This window comes from Gallinula chloropus (assembly GCF_964237585.1).
Source record: "Gallinula chloropus genome assembly, chromosome: 5".
NCBI classification, from domain to species: Eukaryota; Metazoa; Chordata; class Aves; order Gruiformes; family Rallidae; genus Gallinula; species Gallinula chloropus.
In genome coordinates this window covers 56,809,197-56,828,875 of record NC_140090.1, presented here as the reverse complement: position 1 = coordinate 56,828,875, position 19,679 = coordinate 56,809,197, and the positions used below count along the sequence as shown (strand labels likewise).

The following is a 19,679-nucleotide window of genomic DNA, read 5'->3' as shown; positions in this document are numbered from 1 at the left end:
TTTCAGCACTGATATTAGAGAAACATTCTTAAGAGAAAAACCATGTCTTTCCCACACCAAAGCGCTGCTCTCTAGTGGAAAATGATGATACGATCTAATTTCACTAGAAGTAATGTTTTACATTTTTATTAGTTACAGGAAACCTTAATTCATTTTCACAGGCACTGAGATACATGAGTATCTGGGCTGGTTTCTTTTCCTTCAGCCTTTCAGATTGTCCTGTGAGATTTTGGTATTTATTCCTCAAGATAAGTTTGCTATGCATTTATATCAATATTGTAATCACATCCAAGTAACATGCCAAGTATTTGTGCATTAAAACATGATTCCATTTTCTACTTTGATCCCTTTTACTTTTTCTGTCCTTAGACAATATAAAAAAACACAGGACTTTTTTTTCTTATTAAGCTTTTCACATATTTTGTCACTGACAGACTTTTTTAGGCCTGGATGCACAGGTGTAGGTAACCATTATGAAGATACAACATTCTTCAGTCATATTGACAGAATTTAGGCAAATGTGCAGATACTATGAGATCTTTATCCTGCTGTTTCTAAAGATATTCCTGTCCACGAGCACAGCTGAGGCATTACCTGTTGCAGTGGTTCCTTCAGCTTATACTGAAACAGTGACAAATGGTCAGACATTGAGGAGTATTTGTCCTGAAGGAACCAAATTTGTTCTACTCCTAGTTAAATTATAAATATGGTGTCCATTTGCCTTTTTTAAAAAAGCATATGTAAAGAAGAGAATAGCCCCCCCATACTAAATTTTTTCAAGTAACGTGCCCAAGCACTCGATTTTTTTCCCAGCTTCCTATAAACAAAACAGTAAACCTACATGCACACATTTCCATTTTCTTATCTCTGCAGCTGAGACATGTAAAGTAGTTTCCTGATAAACACACTACTTCCTAATTTTGTTTTTAAATGCCTTTTCCAAAATTAAAAAAATTCTCTGCTTATTGGTTTATTAGCTACCATTTTTTCCTGCACACTTTTTCCACCTGAAGCACTCTTCCCATCCAATACAAATACTCTGAGAACAGCAGTTTGTCCAAGGATATAGGTTAAGCAGTCAGGGATTTTGTAAAAATTACAATCCTGTTCAGGTCTGTATCTAATCTTCTGTCAAAATCATGTAGGCTGTATACGTTGTAAAATAATACTGTACAGGCTTCCAAAAGCAGTCCAGCTTAACTCCAGCCACAGGCAGCTGAAGCTGCACACCCTGCCTCAAGAGCCCTGCCCTGCTGCCCAGTGGGAGGCTGTGGCCCCTGGCTGCTCTCCAGAACATCCTCTGCTGCATCTCACACTATCCATACAGCTGTCACAGACATTTATTCCAAAGCAAATGCCTAACTCTACTTAAAGAGTCTCACCAAGTAGAGCTTTACTTAGCTTCCTTTCTTCCTGGACTTCTCTCACTTTGCTTACTCTTCTGCTCGTGTTCTGCTTGGTTCCCACGGCTGAAGAGATGCTCCTGGACAAGCGCAGGCCATTGCTTGCTGCCAACGGTGAGCGTTGGCAGGTACTGCCCCAGGCTCCTCCATCCCAGCAGGTTGATTTCCATGTTCCCATCCAAGGACACAAAGGTGTTTTCAATTGTTTGATTTTTAGGGTGAAGAAATATACAGAAGCTTCCCTCCATGTATTGACTGAGGTATTTTTTATAATTGTTCAGCTACTCCTACTGTTAGGTAGAAAAAGCGGAGGTGGAAGGTTGGTTTCTGTTTTGGGTTTTTTGTTTTGTTTTGATTCACTACACACAAAACCCAGGAAAAAATTGATCTTGAAAGAATAAAAGTGAACAAGGTATCTGCTTTGCCATTTACTTGAGATTAAGAAAGAAATCTGATTTCAAACCTTTGAGCCAGTCACAGAAGTTTTTTTCACAGTCAGTAAGTAGCTTTCAGTAGACCTCACCAAGGAAAAAATCAGTCCAGGATCATTTCATAAATTATGACTTATCAAGGAGGTTCCAAGACTGATAATCAAGCAGAAGTTTACATTTGTTTGAAAATAGGTTAAATATATGGGCAAAATGAAAAATCAGGATATGAATATTCAAAATTAATGAACGTTGGTAGCCAACTCTTGCTTCCTGAAAAGGATGTCACCAGCAGTACTGAAACATGCCAGAGGTCCCATCCCAGGCCTCCCACTTGCCACTGGCCATGAAGGTCATACCTGAAGTTCTTCAGCAGCCCCACCAGTCTGATCTCAATGCCCATGTTCTACAGGAGCTGGAGAACTGACAATAATTTAAGGGCATCTGGTAATCAAATTTGAATTAAAATATCTAATTGTTCCCATAACCTAAGGCCTAGAGATTTCAGCATTAACTTCACAGGTCTGCATATGTATTACAGTCAAAGCACAATTCTGAGACATCCTAAATGAACCCATGATGCTTTTCCATGCAAAGACAAGTTGGCTATCTGCAAAGGTCTCTTCTAGAGCTCCTACTCATACAGAGTCATTTTCTGAAAATGAAAATATTTCTTGAATGTCTACATGTTTCATTTCAATTCGCACATTAACTAAGAATGAGAGCAAAATGTACAAATTAGTATTTTTTTTTTAAAATAAAACCTGCACTAAAGATGGGAAAATTATTTAAAATGCAAATTTTAAGACCCCAAAGTTCAATTTCTCTGAACATTAACACTGACCCTTAAAACAAGCTACTTCTGAGCAAAATACAAGTACTTATTTGTTTACTGACTGTAGAGAGAGCCTAAAAAGTGATTACTAATTCAGAATGCTCTTGCACACAACCTATTTTTGGCTGGAATACTTGAAGTGCATAGCCTGCTTGGAGGGCAATACACTGTTTATATTCACTTTAAGCAAGATAGGTTTTTTATCATGTATTCATTTAAGTTGTAAATATCTGAGACTTAGCTCAGGAATTCTCAACTGTCTTAGTAACTAAGAGGGAAATGGAGGTTAGATCATCCATAAATTAATTATGCACAAATATAATGCATCAGTAAAGAAACACAAGGTTTGCATTTTCTTTCTCTCTCTGCCTCTTTAATATGACAATAAAAGAGACATTGATAACAGATGTAATTTACTGTATGTTTAACACATACAAGAGAGTAAACCCACTATTTAAATAGCCTCATTTCACTATGTTTACAAGGAAAAAGAAAGCAAGAGGTCATTACTCATCCCAATACAAACCTATTTACACCTTCAGAAGAATCTTTATTCACAAAAATACCAAGCATTTTCAATAGAATTCCCCATGATACAATGAAGTACTGACCCACAGGAAAGGTTTATGGGTTTCTCTCCATTTGCCCCTACCTTATACTTACATCTTTAAGAAGAAGTAATAGGCAGACTTCTATACAGGCAAATCAGTGAGTGGCAATCTCACTGAGTTCTCCCCCCCCCCCCAAATGTCATTTATTCTCAAATTTCTGTTGTTGAAATGGTTTTATATATGGCTTTTAGAGCAGGTAGGCAACGCGTTACATTCTCCATCTTTACCCTGCCAAGATCTTGGCAGATATATATTTTTGTATCACATTGAAAATACAAAATAAATTTGAGAATAGCAATGTTGAATTTCACATGGTGTTCTTGCTGCATGGAAGCTGATTTAAAAATATAAACACAGCAGCATGTTAAAACTTAACCCAACAGATTTCCACTCTCTGAATGCAGCCTTACACTTCTCTCTTGGTTGCTACATGAAGACAAACTGCAGCACAAACCCGTTTGTTTTCAAATGCTAGATCCTCCAGCAGCCTGCTTTTATTTCATGAGCACACAACTTCAGCTCTTCTCTCTCTCCATTTTGTTTCTCTCCAACCTCAATCCATGTTAAAAGCATACTGAATATCCAAATGCTGCTGACAAGAAAATGCTAAGATACATTCCCTCCATAGCACCAGAGTACATTTAAACACACTACACTGATATAATTTAAAATCAGTATTTAAAAAAAAAAACAACCCTGTTCTTGTGGGCTAAAGATGAAAATACTTTCAAATTATTGCATGGCAATGGATGAAAATGGCTTTCATTTAAATTTCTTCTTAAATATTAAAATAAAACTAGGTTGATTTGATGATCCTGCTCAATTATTAAACTTTCCCTAAAGTAAGACTGCTGTAAATTACGGATTCCAGCAGTGTAACAGCTGCTGTAATATGAGAAGCTATTTATAATTTGCAGTGTTAACGAATTGCTAAGAATTTAGTAACATCTTCACAATCTGCAGCTTCTTGCAGGTATGTCGCAAAGCAGAATCCTGCAGAGGAAAACCATTTGCTGGATAATGACTTGGGATCAAAGACAAAAAAACAACACACACAAACAAAGAGCAACAATTTCAAACAAGGCACTCCCATCAGTTTAGTTTAATCAGAGAGTCAATTGCAGCTTTCTGAAGTCTCTGTTCTTATCAGCTATGGACTGACCTCTGCAGCTCCTGTTGAAAGGCCATTTCCAAATGCACTATGCACAAGCTCACAGTGTTCTGCAGTTTTGGGGCCTTTTAAACCAAATCTAAGTACACGTGTCTAATACTGAGTTAGTAAAATCTTCGACCCACTGACATTAACACAAAGACCTAATTCTAGCACATGAAAATGACAATTTTATCCACTGATTTTTTTTTTTTCTAGTCTCTGGTGCCAAGAAGCCTCTCCTTTCAGGGTCTGTACTAACAAGAGGTGGTAAACGTTGTGCAAGTCTTTTCATAGTACTTCACTTCCTAATGCAGTTACTGAGACACACAGAACTAGTAATACACCTTTCTTAATTTAAATGATGTTTTCTGATTACTTGTTTTGCTGTCTCACATCATGTTCAAGTGCTACGTAACAATGGGAATATGGAATTCATTATTATCAAATATAAGAGGCCTCCTAGGAGGAGTTGATTCTTTGTCTGCTTTGTGCAACAGTTTAAAAAGTCCTGTTCCGATATTCATTGGAATTCCCATGATGATGCACTCAGAAACACCTAGGGGAGCAAAAAGAAAAATCAAACTTGTTGAACCTCTGAGGAGTAAGGATTTCCACAAAATGTCTTCATTTGCCCATTCTGCATATACTGTGTATCCTATTTTCTTGCAACCTGCATGTAAAGACCAAGGTCTCTTCACTAGATAAAGTTAAATGTTACAGTCACCAGCTCAGTATGTTATTTAATCTATGCCATCTAAATGCTAGACAGGAAAAATTCAACCTCACCTAAACACCTCCTTTGGCTATGAAAAAGCTTCAGAAGGTTTCTTCTCAGAGAAGACACACTCCCCACTTGGTGTCAACAGCAGAAGATGAAAGGCAAAGTCATTTTATGTTCATTCTCTGACTCAGTGCTAAGACTTTAGTCAAATCTAGCCAAGTTCCCTTGAAACCCTGACAACTCCCAGTGAAAGAGGCGTACTCAGCTATACCAGGTGTTGCATTTTTACAATTCAAAAAGTGCTTATTTGAATTTAGAGATCAGTCTGTACCAATTATTTTTGATAGCTGCAACATCGCAATGTGCTGACATCTCTCTATTTCAGATCTACTGATGCATACAACTTTTCCATAGAACGTTCCACATCAAAACCAACCTATTGTGTGCCACTGGTGTTTTCTCAGCATACCTTTGCACAGTATCAGAAATGAAAGAATATTACCATTTACATAATGTTTAAGAAAAATAACAATAAAATAGCTGTACCTTTGAATAGACAAAGGATGAAAATCAACTTGCTCAAAATTCTGGCACAATTTCATCGGTAATGTAAATACATATAAAGATTCTTTAATTTTTTCTCTTAGACCATTGCTACCCCCTTCTACTACCTACTTTCCAACGTTAGGCACTTAAAAACCTTGTGCAAAACATAATTCTTGGGAGTCACTTACTGCCTATTAAGGCACTCACACCAATACTTGAAGAAGTTTACAGATGGTGGGTAAGGACCACTAACTGCAACAGAATCTGTAATACCTACCACAAACAGAATCCTTCTGCCCGAAATAGGCAGCATCAAACAGATGGTCCGCAGTCTTTTCAAAAGAAGCCAGCATCAACACACTTTCCTTCATTTTTGCCAGTCCAAACCTTGTAATGCCCAGCACTTCACCCTTGATAGATGGGAAAAAAACAGAGAGAATATCACAATAGTGGCTGGAGGTCAGCCACGTATGCTTGAAGCAGCAAATCAAGTGAACTGTGTACATGCTGTACAGCTATTATAAACAGTTAATAGAACTACTTTTTTTTTAAAGCAAAAACATTGCCACAAACCCCACACACAATTAGAACTAGTTGCTGAGCTACAAACTATAGTGGGGTCTGAGAGCACTATGCTGAAGGTGCTGCCTAATGTCTACTGACACATCTGACTTCAGCTGACGGGGACATTACAGAAGATGCTACATCTCAGGTTTTTTACTTTCCAGAAAAAGTAGTAATTAGCTTTTTTAATTAACTTAGAAACAGAGGCAAAAATAAACCAACAAACATCCTGATTATAACAGACTGCACACTGAGGCAGACAGAAGAAAGTAAGCTAAGAGCCCAACAAGTGTAAAACACTGTGCTCTGATGCCCTTTTTGACTACTGCAGCTCCACTCAGCCAGCGCTGGGGACTGCTGCAGCTCAGTACAAGTCCTACAATTCTGGGGGGAAGTCAGAACTCCTTCATCTACTTTACTCAAAGTAAGCCCTTGCACTCTAGCAGGTGAAGTGGAAAGTCTCACTTCACTGAGTGTGCTCAAATCTAGAAAAAAATGTATCAGATGTGAAGGAAAGAACATCAGCCAATAACCAACAAAGATTTTCTTCTAACAAGCTCTGAAGAGTGTTCATATTCTACATGTAATTCGATTCTACTTGCAATGTCTTTGACTCCTATACAGTGCAGCTGCTATGAACCACACCCCATGTGGTTTTCTGCACAGCAAGCCTTAAATTGCATGCATAGTTACCCAAACAGTCGATTTTCATAACACAATTTTTAGGATTCCTATTTCCATTAGGAAACAATGATTTCCTATACATTGTATCAACTTGTTTTCACTCAAAAAAGACCCTATCCACACTCATTCTCAAGAGTTAGATTTATTATTTAGTTTGATACACAAACAACAATATTTGGTCAGTACAGCTATAACTCTTTAAACCTATGACTGATTTCCAAGTCTCTAGCTCACTCATCTTTCTCAAACACAATAAAATGTATTTATATGAAAATACCAACATAACATTTAGAAGAAGCAGTAGACAAACCTTGTAAGTCATTAGATCAGACAGCAACATAACATGCCTCCTGTCAATGCTCATACCATGGTTCACCATCGTATACTGAATCTCATTGATAATAGTTGTCCGAGCAGCTTCAATTCCTAGTGTCTTCTCTACCTGCACAAGAGGTTATATTTGATTAATGGAAGCATACATCTAAAATACCACCTGATGTCAGATAACATTCCATTTCCATAACTACCCTTCTGCATTTCTCCATTTTAAACATATTTATAGAAAAAGCTTCTTTGAGGTGAACAGTGCTGCCAGTCAAATCATTCTCTTGTGTTAATGCATTCTGACAACTATTAGTGAAATCAGGCTTGATTAGATACCAGCTGCTCCATCTGAGCACAAATAAGCACTTGCAATAAAGATGCTATGGGGAAAAAACAACAGTGCCCACTTGGACGCTACCTCGTAAGTGTTGTTAGAGGACGTTTTTGTTCCTTTCACTCCGTGAGTAGCCATAACAGCTCGCAGATTATCACCTTCAACTAGGAGTTTGTATTTTTCCTTTCCACTTTGTTCATCGATATGAATGACAGCTCGGGAAACTTCTGGTATGCCTTGCACTACAACCTTAACAAAACAAAAAAACCCAATTTGTGACTTTGATGTGGACAGTAGTGCAGTATCGAAGAGTAACCCTTATTAACATTCAAACCTATGTAAAAGCTCCAGTCTTTGGAGTAAATGCTCAAAAATATATATAAAATAATATTCACTGCTCTTCAATACATGAGTCCAAACGTGACATTCACACTGTACCTTTCTCACTACCTGCATTTTGTATTTTATGCTAGACATCCTCACACTCAGACCTGGGTCTCCGAATGTTGGTACACCCACACAACTAAAAGGACCTCCTGACAATAATAAGATGCGCTTAGCAATATTTTTAAAATCCGAAGTACATGGTTTCCTCACAAAAAGCTGCAAAAAATGCCAGGTAGTGTCATGTGGTTCTATTACAGATGAAACTGGAAGAAAATACAACTATTTCATACAACTGCTGCTCGTGGAATGCTTCAGGAGATGTCATAAGGAAAGTATCGAGGCTTTAGTTTTCTTTATAAAGATTAGTAATGGAGACTTGGTTTCAGCTGTGAGGCAGCAGCATCACTGTCTAAGAGTTATGCACTCAGACTATCTTTATCAATACTAACAAGGATAATTTACCTTCCCACCACAGAACCTCAAATTATTATTACATGATTACCTCCCACAACAGCACCAGGCAGCCTTTGTTTTTACCTTTGGTAGTTCTTCCTTCAGAGACTGCAATACATAATACATTGAACTCTTGCTATTTTCACGAGGAGTCACACATACAACTGCTTCTCCATGGACAGCAACATCCCCAGGCTTTACTCTCAGTTTAGATATGCAAATAGAGTAGCGCACAGTCTCTGCATTCACCTGTGGCAAAAAAGTCAGCCAGCAAACATCAGGATATCTCAACATGTCTAAATCTGCTCAAATATATGCAGCAGTCTTTCAGTAGAATATAAAAAAGTAGAATGTAGAAATATAAACACAAATTGTTACTCTTATAAATCACAGGAAGTACTACCCCATGCTAAGGGTACTGGCTTGTATGTTAACCAACAGTAATGGCATCCTGGTACAGAGCAAGACACAAAGAAAGGACCGTATGTTCTATCACCTCCAAATAAAAGAATAATTGTCCAATTTACAAGAAGAAGGGGGGGGGGGAATCCTGATGTAATACAGCTACAAGACACCATTATTTTTCTTAACTTCCACTAGTTTGATTTCTGTTTGAGACAGGATTAAGAGACCTCCTGAACCTTACCCAAAGGTATATTCTGCATAAGAACCAAACAACTCACCTCTAGTCTCAGTAGTCTAATGCGCTCTAAAGACAGCTTCACTAGAATGAAACAATCGTCAGGAAGAAACACTTCCTCAATGTATTCTGAAATCTTTAAGAGATAAGGACAAAATAATGAGCATGTGAAAATGGTTAAAATGCCCCATAGCACTTAGCTAATGTTCTAATGTTCACATTTAAAGCATTAGCAGTAATACAATTTTTCCTACCTCTCCTAATAAAGTTTTCTCAATTCTTCCTTTAACTAGACGTGCAAAGTCAGGATCATCATCTTTGTCCAACTGTGCTGTTATAATAGGGGTGCTATGAAGAATAAACACAGAAAAAACACCCCACAGTTAGAAAATTGCTCAGATAGATTACAGAAGACAATAATTATTGCTTACTTTATTGAACCTATCTAATAATCTACACCAGTATTGAAGATAAAGGTCTTGAGTTTTCTCAGGGACATTTAAGAAAATTATTGTTCATGTACTTCAGGCTGGTAAAAACAAGCTCACACACAAGAAATTCTGACACAACAACGCTGTCTAGTATATTACTGCTAACAGGGAAATGCTACTACATACTGCAAATTTATCCATCACTTAGGAAAGGGGAAAACCAAACCAAAACACCACAATGTTTGTACCTAATTGCCTTTGAAGCATTAATGATCTCTTTGATTCTTGGCACACCCAAAGTAATATTCATTGAAGCAACGCCAGCAAAATGGAAAGTCTTCAGAGTCATCTGCGTGCCAGGCTCACCAATACTCTGTGCACAAAGAGCTCCTACTGCAGAACCAGGCTCCATCTGTGCCCTGATAAAGAGACACAGAACTCAAAAAGGTATCAAGGCCTAAGCAAGCAAAGACATCTATTCTGGTAGATAATATAAGAAATGCATTAATTTCTGTTTTGTTTTAAATAAACTAACAGGAGAGAAGGTAAAATGTCACCAATACTCAAAGACACTGGTCTCACGTAAGACAAGAGGATGCTCTGTCATAGAGGCATTCCACAGATCCAGTATAAAACTCACAACAGAAAACAAAACACTTGTTCTCTTCCTCCTAAGCACCAAAGGAATTAATCCTGGGTGACTATAAAACAAAATTATTTAAGTAGAGATTATTGTTTGTGTTTCACTATTATGTTGTGATTTGTTTACAGTCATGCCATAGCTACACAGAAATTGCTGAAATCCCAGCTGAGAGATTTCTCCTGGTAAAATGACAATAATTTATAAAACAACAACAAAAAAATCATCATATCAATTAGGTACTTTCCCAGGGTGCCATTTTTCATGGTGTAACACACCAGGCTACTAAAACAACCTACTACAGTAAACCAGGCAAATCATGTTTGAGAACACTTAAGATAAACATAAGCAAGTATGTATAAGCAAATAATTACTGAAAGCAGAAAACAGGTCATCACTTTAAAATAGTTAAGAATTTAACATATACATGAATTCCCTAGCAAAATAAAGTGTGTGATGCAGGTGAGCATGAGCCCAAAAAGCAGATGTCACCGATGGCTGCCAAGAAGCAAGTCCAAGGAGTCTATGTAAATATAAAACATTGAGAGCTGTTTCAAGAAATTACAACATCCACACTATCGCTGTCTTGTTACACACCAAGACCAACTATCAAAAAAAATTCATAGAATTGCCTAAGTTTCAAGAACATGTTAGCATAATGTGATATAATTCTTCACAGACTGTGCATAGTTCAAGAGTAACCATCAAAATTCATATGGATTTGAAACTAATCTATTCAGACATGACTTTGCATTGACTGTCTGAAGGTTTGGAACAATCTCCTGCAAGAGGGGGAGGAGATAGTTGGTTTTTAGGGGGGTTCATTTTTGTTTTCTCTTCATGTTATATCTTTGTTTTGCCATGTTTATGTCACTGGGGCCACACGTTTCTTATTTTTTATTTCTATTCCATTCACAACAAACCAGCATTCATGTAGTAAAAATAGCAAAATCCACTCCTAGATTGCAAACAAAGCAATAAATACTGAACTGGGAGCAGGGATAAATTGAGAAAGAGTAAGAGGCTAAACACTTACCTCATGTATTTGTCCCTACACGTCTCTAGAAACTTCTCTAGCTGTGTTGGAGTAATCCTATCCAACTGATATAAAACTCGTGGCTGAAAAGAGAACGTAATTGTTAAAAAAACAATAGCTAATGAAGGTTTAAAATAACTACATTGTTTCCCCCCTGAAACTATTTACCTCTGTTGTGCCATTGTCATTAATGCCATACTTGTCCCTAGTTTTTTTTATCTTCTCAGAAACACCTTTGATGAATTTTTTAATTTCCTGAAATTACATAAAAACAACAATAAGCAAAGACACATTTTCGATATTGAAGTTTTCAGGACTAAGTTATTTGCTTAAGAGTTCCCAATGGAACGTTTACATAATAATTTAACCAAGCACAACATGAGGAGAGAAACATCAAGACTCAGACAACACACATAAACTAGAATTTAGCGAACCAGATTCACTCTTGTGTAACCACAAATTAGTAGCAGTACATGAGGAATATGGTCCACGCTGAATAAAAGCATCCTTCCTGAGCACACACTGAAAATTTAATGAGATTTGACTTTGTTTGACAGTTCTTACCATTAAAAAACCCCAAACAATCAAAAAATCCTCTGTATATGGACACATATTCTCACTTCTCATTACTTGAATTAAGTCAAAGAAGAAAGACTGTGGTAACACAGGAAGTATATAAAGGACACCTGCAGAATAGTTTTCAGAGATTTAAGGTGTATTTTATTTGGGAGGGATGGGGAGAAACTCTCAAAACTTTTATACATGCATCAGTCTCTATCTAACACAGATAAAATAACTTGTCTCTGCTGCGGACAGGTCTTTGGATAACTGAATTTACTATGCAGCAGTAACCTAAGCCTTTCACACTCTAACTAGGTTTACCCAAAGTAGTTCGAACAGTCTTTACTGGAACATAAACTGAAAAAATACTGCTAGAAAAATACCCAACATTTCCATGAAACATCACCTAGGAATCACACTAAGAGTACAGATATATACACAACAGTTACAAAATAAGAGGTCCACTCTTTCATAAAAATGGGTTTGCTGCAAGTCATTACTATAACACAGGATTATCAAAACTAAAATATAAACAAAAAGCGAGATAAAAATCCTTGCCATGTACTTCAACAACAATTTAAGAAAGCCTCTGAGGAGGAGTGAATTATTTTAGTTCTTTTAAACCCTTTCCACCCCATTAGCCCTGCCTGACAACCAGTATGATGATTATACAACATCATCTCCTCACCCAGTACTGGACTCCTTCCAACTACTGCATTAGCCAGGCACAGAAAATGAATTGCAAAATTGATTAAACATATGAATGGTTATCTTTTGTTTATTTTTTAATTTTTAATTTTTTTTATAAGCTATTACTGAAACACTTCTATTACATACTGACAGAATCGCCAGATTCTCACATTAACAACATTTTTACTGGTACTCCAGGTCTCTTCAGACAGTGCATTACTTCCTGTGAATAACAGAACAAAGTTCAAATGAAAGAGCTGACAAGTGAAGTGTGCTGCTAGAACGGATGCTTCAAGTTGTTTCCCCAGAATGGATGACAGCAGGATGCATTCATACATTTCTGCCCCTTTTGCCTTGCAGCAAGTCATACTGATTCACAGGTAAAATATTTTGCTACTTGAAAGGTGTTTGACCTGAAATCTTTGCATAATATTGATAATTTATTTCCTAAAATAAATGCTAATAATAAAATATTTTAAAAATCAGTATTTTTTACTGAGCGCATAAGAAAAATAGAAAGATAATTGCAGGACTTGCAAAAGATCACCCAGAACATTTGATCTAGCAGAAAAAGATAAAGACTTTAAAAGCAATTCTACCATCAAAGATGCTTCTTCTGTGGAGGGGCAGGACAAAAGGAGTAGAAGGGGAAGAAGGCAGAAGGTGTTAACACTAACTTTACGGCACACTAGTTATTGTCATCTTTTCCTCTTTGACTGTCCCTGAGTAACAAAGTATGGTTTTTTTAAAAAAATAAAATTTTCTAACATACTAAATCAATTGTTATTTGTCATTTTGAATGGTAAAAATAAGGTACTCAATACCTTACTTCCATCCACCAGAGCCAAAATATCAAGGTGAGAAACAAAAGATAAATCTCTGAGGAGAATAATTTTTCATTGTCAAAAGGTTTTATTCACGCACCATTCTTCTCACCTTTCAATTACCTGTTGGCAGTTCCTACAAACTATAGATTAATTTATGCTACAAATAAAAAGAAAAGGTGGCTCACATTTCAGTGAGCCTGTCTGTCTCCGTTACAGAATTAGCTTCAGTGCAACACTGTCCCCTATGAGCACAGATAGGACACTTCCAGAGGGTGCTCAAGAAACCATCAGTTCTTGCACAGAGTCTAAGCCTATCAAGTCTTTTAGTCTGAAGTTGTTTAACAAAAAGGCACCCAAGTGACTCAGTAAGCTCTGGCTCAACACAGGCCTTGTCAGCTCCTACAGAGCTGATGTTTAGTGAAAAGTGCAGTCCAGGGCATAAAGTCTTGTTGCACAGATGTCTGCATTGTGTTTCCAAGCACTTCAGCTAGTGGGATCATTTCTACCGGTGAAGCACTGCTACTGTGAGGATCCTCACAGTGAAGAAGCCCACTAAAACACGGAGTGGTACCGAAAATCCCACGTGATTCGACAGTAATTCATTCAAGGCCAGGCAGACGCCTTAGCTCAGCTCTACGTATGGCAGCACCGACTGGCTGTGCGCTGAGCCATCTCCATGTCTGCACCATAATCCCTCGTACTCATATTCTATTGTCTCGAAAAAAACCCACAGAGATATTACTGGGTTTCTAAAGATTTTCCCAATTTCAATAAGAAAACAAAGTTCCCTTCATCTGTGTTTTAATATCCTCCAAAAACATCAGAATATCAACAACTGAAACTGTGCCAGACAATAATCTGCTTTCCATCAGTCGAACTCCCCAGTCTGTTTGAAAAAGACCATTTAGGCTTACTGGTGTCTGGACAAGACAGACAAGCCCATTACAGGAACCTCCTGGTAAAGTAACAGTGATAAGAACTATCGTTGTTCTGGAAGGGAAAAGTGGAGGAAGGGATAGGAAAACATCAGCAAAACATGCTGACATCCCTAAAGGCTGAAAGATCAAGTTTTAGAAATTAAAGCCATGTACTAAAAGAAAGTTTCCTCAAAAATCCTCAAATTTCACTATGGGTATTAATTCAAGTGTCATGTCTTCCATAATTAAAAAGCAATTTGGCAAGTTATTGTGATGAAAATCTACACTTGTGACTTACAAGCAGTAATGTATATATGCTAATCGGTTACTTTAGCACTATACACACATATTCAGCTAAAAAGCACTAAGGTTAAAGCTCACACAGTGCACACACATGCTACAATTACCTCATTATACTTTTCATAACCTGTCTCAGTTAATGTCTTCAAGGATGAAGAGGGGAAAAAAGGAAAAAAGAAAATTTAACAGTATCTAAAACTTAAAAACCTTACTTTAAACTAATTACCACTGAAGTGATGTAGCCATATCCGTGGTTTTGAAATAGCAGTTATTTAGATTTTCCTGATATGATTAAGAAGATATACACTTTAAAGAACAGCTTCATCTCCAAACTTTGGTATAAATATATTGCATATTTCTTTGCCTTCAGAGATGCAATTAAGATTTATAGTGTATTTCAAGTATGGATATAATTATTTTTTCAACTCTGCTCTAGCAATGAGATTGCAAATCATGTTTATCAACAACTACTTACTAGTTTTGTCACCTGCTCTGAAGCTCTCTATTAAAAAGAAACCCTTCAAAAGCAGGTCACTAAATTCATGTTGTTCTCATCACTCCCAGTAATTATAAGATTCATCAAGGTAACGGCTTTATGTATCCACAGGCAGCTTAATGATAGTTTTTATTGCTGTCTTCCAAAGTAATCTTAAGTGCAGCTGCTCTCATAAATATTAGAGTTGCTTAATCTTCTTTCAAAGAAATTGACTTTCACAATTCAAAGTGCAAGCAGTCATGTGAACATTAACTCATTGTTAGAAGACAGGTAAGTATTCCCAGAAGATAAGCCCTGTCCAGCAAAGCACTTCACATGACAGAAGTTTTTTGCTGAGTTAGTATCACGGGAGAGCAGGGTAAATGAAGGGTAGTTGTGTGGCTGGTGTTTCTATTACAATAAAAAAAGCAAATGAGTAAAAGCAGTTATTCAGAAATTTGAAAATATCAAAAGTATGCCTAATAATAGAGTATGAAACAGAGCCCTAGTGGTTTCTTACTTAGTCATTAAGTATTATTTCCATTCTGACATCCCTGGGGAAGCGCGTAATTACTGCACCATCTTGGTATCTCAGGTCAGCAGCAGCTCCTACTCAAAAATCACTAGATTTTTCTCCCATTTCTAAAGCTCCTGTGGTGAATATGAACAACTTCCCTAGTAAGTATTAAAATTACTGTAGTCCTACTTCCCCATCCATGGATGTACAGAAACATATTACTGAACAAACTACTACTCCTGCTACTAATGCATAAAAATTCAGCCACTGCTCCTATTTATTTTATTTCTTTGATTTATATGGAAAAGTTAGCCACAGTATGGTACGGAAGTGAGATAATTACCTGCAGAAAGCTGTCTCGGCAGCAAAGAAATTCATTCTTCTTCATGATGGACTCAGATGTTAACACCAATTCATTTTTACTAAGGGCTGGTTCACTTCGGCATGGGTACACAGCCTTCAGAGGGAAAAAATACTTTTTCATATAAAACATACACACAAAGACTTCATTGTAAGGACACAGAGTATAGACACATTCAATTGATCAACAGCAGTTTTTTGGGGTTTGGAGCTTTTTACTATATAGTATCAGATTACTGTGAAGAGAAGGTCCACACAAACTTCTACTTACTAATGGAAATTTGCAGGTATATATACATACACAGTTGTAATTTTATCAATTTATTACACTCACACTGCAGAAATCTAAAAAGCCTTTTGCTGAAACGATTGTTATCTCAGGGCAAGGGTGTGGGATTCATGTGAAAAAACACCAACCACAAAACCACACAATACCTTTCTCCAAACATCACAGTATGTCCAGAGTTATTCAATAATCACAGAACCGTCACAGAATCGTAGGGGTTGGAAGGGACCTCAAGAGATCATCAAGTCCAACCCCCACAATCTATCAGGTCTCTGAAACAAGCAGGAGTCCAACACAAAACACATGCAAGTCTTGATTTAATAAGGAATTACTCTGTGTACTAAGTCCAAACTACTATCTAACTAAGCCAGTAGCTATTTACCTTGTGAGCTGGGTAGGAAGCACTAGAACTATGTCTAAAACCAGAAGAAAATTCTATTTTTCACAGTGTATACACAGTAGTCCTAGTTGCCCTGTTCTAATGTAAAAACTACCTAGAACTCTTCCCATATACAAGCTGGAAGACTGACCAAAACCACTCAAAAAGGTAATTTAAAAATAAATTCTTCAACAGAAACAATTCTCCCCATAACTTATTACTTCCTTCTAGGTATTTAATAGTCTTCTCACACTTCCAACAAGTATTTCAATAGCACTTACTCTGATATTGTCTAAAACTCGCTTGAATTCCAATGGCTCATCCTTCCCTTCCATGGCTGCAGGATCCAAGCCATCTCCTCCATAAATAAACTGTATAATATCACCAGTAGAACTTCTGACTGTCAAATCATACTGTGAGCAAAGATCTTCAAGTGATTTTACCAGGCGTCTCTGAAGAGGTTAAAAAAAAGGTGCAAGGAAAGTAAATGGGATCTTTTCAAAAACTGCTATTGATTTCAACTGTGAACGGTATAAAAACTGGCATTGGGAAATAAAAATAAACTGTGATTAAAAAATATTTTTCATGCCTACTAAGTCATCCATTATCACTAGGGCTTAGGGCATACTGTGCATTCCCCAGAACATAAAAGCCAATAATAAAATTTAAACACCACCACAAGTCTCCACATTTAGAAATTCCATCATACAGGAAACAACACTAAGCTGTGAGAATCTATTACAGTCTCAGGAACAGTGGGTTTTTTGGGCAGAATAAACATATTCTTCCAACCAGGTTTATTTCTCAATGGATACAACATTCTAACACGACAACAAAACCCGTCAACAATTATTTTCTTTGACAGAAATAAAGCGCCCAACTGTCACAGCCAGTAGGTGCCTTTTTTCTAACAATGTCAGCTACTTCTCCTACATTAATACAACACATTAGGAAATCCCCTTACTACCTGCCATCTTTGTTCCTCCCACCTCCTAAAGGTGGCACGCTATGAAGCATTAGTGGTTAAAAATGCTTTTACTTGAAAGACTGAATTAATTGGTCTATGAAAGTAAATTAGCACTCTAAAGAATCTAAATCAGGACGTTTTTCACTGGGGAAAAAGATAAGATGAAATAATGTTAAGACTTTTTTTTTAATTTCAAAGTCCAAGTGCTATAATTTATTCATGTAGGCTGAAAGCTGATGAAGAACAGTATTTTGCAGGCTTTTTTAATTTGTATATACTTAGACACATACAAACATCATGGCATTAGTTTGATAGAGACACAGACCATGTATGCACTTCTCCCCCACCTCTCACCTCCGCATGTGTGTAAAAACCCCCCCCCTTTTGCAAGGCTGATAAATCATCCTCTCCTCCACTGCCAGTTACCTGCATATATCCAGTTTCGGCTGTCTTCACAGCTGTGTCAACCAGACCTTCTCGACCAGCCATTGTATGAAAAAAAAATTCAGTGGGTGTCAACCCAGAATAGAAGCTATTAGCAACAAAGCCTTTTGCTGCTGGGAGCTACAGAGAGAAGAGTGGGGACAAAAGGTTAGAATGCAGTGTATATTCTGTATGCATATCACAGAAAAACGTGCCACCTGAAGTCTTTCCGGTAGTTACCCAATACAAACACAAGCACAGAGCACTCACCTCAGCTGCATTTAGCTTTGCAGTTCAATGTTTGTGGTTTACGACTGAATGAAGGCTTCAAAACCCCGGTCTAGTTTTCCAGACTAATAAACCAGACTTTCTTTCCTACAAGCCCTATCATGCTTCTAGCCATTCCTTGCAACCACTACACCAACTTTGAACACTTCAGCCTCCCTCAAAGTTGCAAATATTGACAGAGCAGTTCAGAATTTCTTTTTATAGTAGTATAGCAAAGGTACTTCCAGTGAGGAAGACTAAGGAATTGAGAAAAAAATACACTGGAGGTATATAAGTAACTAATACTTGTGAATGCTTTGGTCTCACCTCTCAGAGTTCTTGCCAATTAACTTGATGCAGGCATGAAGTCAAGTAATACTCAACTGCCTCAAGTCAAATAATGCTAAACTGACTCCATGACCACAAAACAACATAAAGACTACAAAGAGGTTCACCTTAGAAGATTACTTTCTGTGTTTTTTTAACAGGGAGTACTTTCTAAATCAGTAAAAAAGCTAGAGCTAGAATCTAACTTCTTCTAATCCATAAAGTGTTTTTTTTTTTCTTTCATTTATTCATGGAAGAAATGATTTTGTGTTACAGAACTCAGAAGATGAAATGTGGACGTTTAGCAACAAATGCAAGTGTCATGGCTACCATCTGACATGTCTAAAACACTAATGAAGACTGATATCTGGTACCTAGAACCTTCTCCATGGATCTAAAGATTTCACATAGCCTAAAAAAACCCCAAACCAAACAGAACTTCACCGAATTCAATTAAGAAGAGCGTGAGACTCCTTATTGCTTCATGTAGAACTGAAGGCATGAAGGTAGCCTATGCTATCAATCTATCCCAGTGGAAAGAGAAAAAAAACCCCAGACTGCAGAAAGTTTCTGGCATGTTTCGTGTGCCTGAATATACAAACATGCACCCAGCAGTTGTCCTGAAGTCTTAGTGCAGTAAAACAGAATGCGTGAAAGAATCTTCAACAAATTACTTTTAGGACTCAGAAGAAAACAAAAAATATATCATCAGACTTACCCTAATTCTATTAAATTAGAAAGGTCTATGCAAGGCTCATCCATAAAATTCAATCTAATTAAACATCCTGTGGCAATTCACAACACTACTGTTAACTGCCAAATCACATTAAAATAATTTTACATTCACTATGTCACAATGACCCATCCTATCATGCATCCTTCTTAAAAGGCAACTTGATTCACTTCTTTTTTACATTGTACTGTAAACATTCAGAATTACCTTAGAATGCTTCTCAAAGTGAGGCAAAGATCTGTTCTCAAATCCATCAGGAACTCGCGACCCACTGATAGCCTGCTGGCCTACACAAGCAATCATCTGGGATATATTAATGAAGGAGCCTGGAAAGAAAACCAAAACCACAACACATCTCACTTATACATGAGGAATATCAGTGCTCCTCTGATGAGCTGTCTTCGCTTCTATGAAGATCAATTATTTATCTTCGTAATTCATCTAAAATGCACTTAGAATT

General features: G+C 37.1%; 1 protein-coding gene across 1 annotated transcript in view; it reads right to left on the bottom strand.

Moving 5' to 3' along the window:
- Positions 1 to 4,691: 4,691 nt before the first annotated feature.
- POLR3A (RNA polymerase III subunit A) overlaps positions 4,692 to 19,679 on the bottom strand; it is a gene marked incomplete at its 5' end in the record, with an annotated part of 31,049 nt that continues 16,061 nt past the window's right edge. Inside the window, 14 exons of the mRNA XM_084264311.1 lie at positions 4,692 to 4,986; positions 5,975 to 6,107; positions 7,256 to 7,387; positions 7,688 to 7,852; positions 8,528 to 8,692; positions 9,127 to 9,219; positions 9,338 to 9,431; positions 9,763 to 9,933; positions 11,191 to 11,273; positions 11,359 to 11,445; positions 15,821 to 15,934; positions 16,784 to 16,954; positions 17,896 to 18,033; positions 19,427 to 19,545. Of these exons, the coding sequence (XP_084120437.1) occupies positions 4,838 to 4,986; positions 5,975 to 6,107; positions 7,256 to 7,387; positions 7,688 to 7,852; positions 8,528 to 8,692; positions 9,127 to 9,219; positions 9,338 to 9,431; positions 9,763 to 9,933; positions 11,191 to 11,273; positions 11,359 to 11,445; positions 15,821 to 15,934; positions 16,784 to 16,954; positions 17,896 to 18,033; positions 19,427 to 19,545 (1,814 nt within the window). The 3' untranslated portion in view covers positions 4,692 to 4,837. The remainder of the gene's footprint in view (positions 4,987 to 5,974; positions 6,108 to 7,255; positions 7,388 to 7,687; positions 7,853 to 8,527; positions 8,693 to 9,126; positions 9,220 to 9,337; positions 9,432 to 9,762; positions 9,934 to 11,190; positions 11,274 to 11,358; positions 11,446 to 15,820; positions 15,935 to 16,783; positions 16,955 to 17,895; positions 18,034 to 19,426; positions 19,546 to 19,679) is intronic.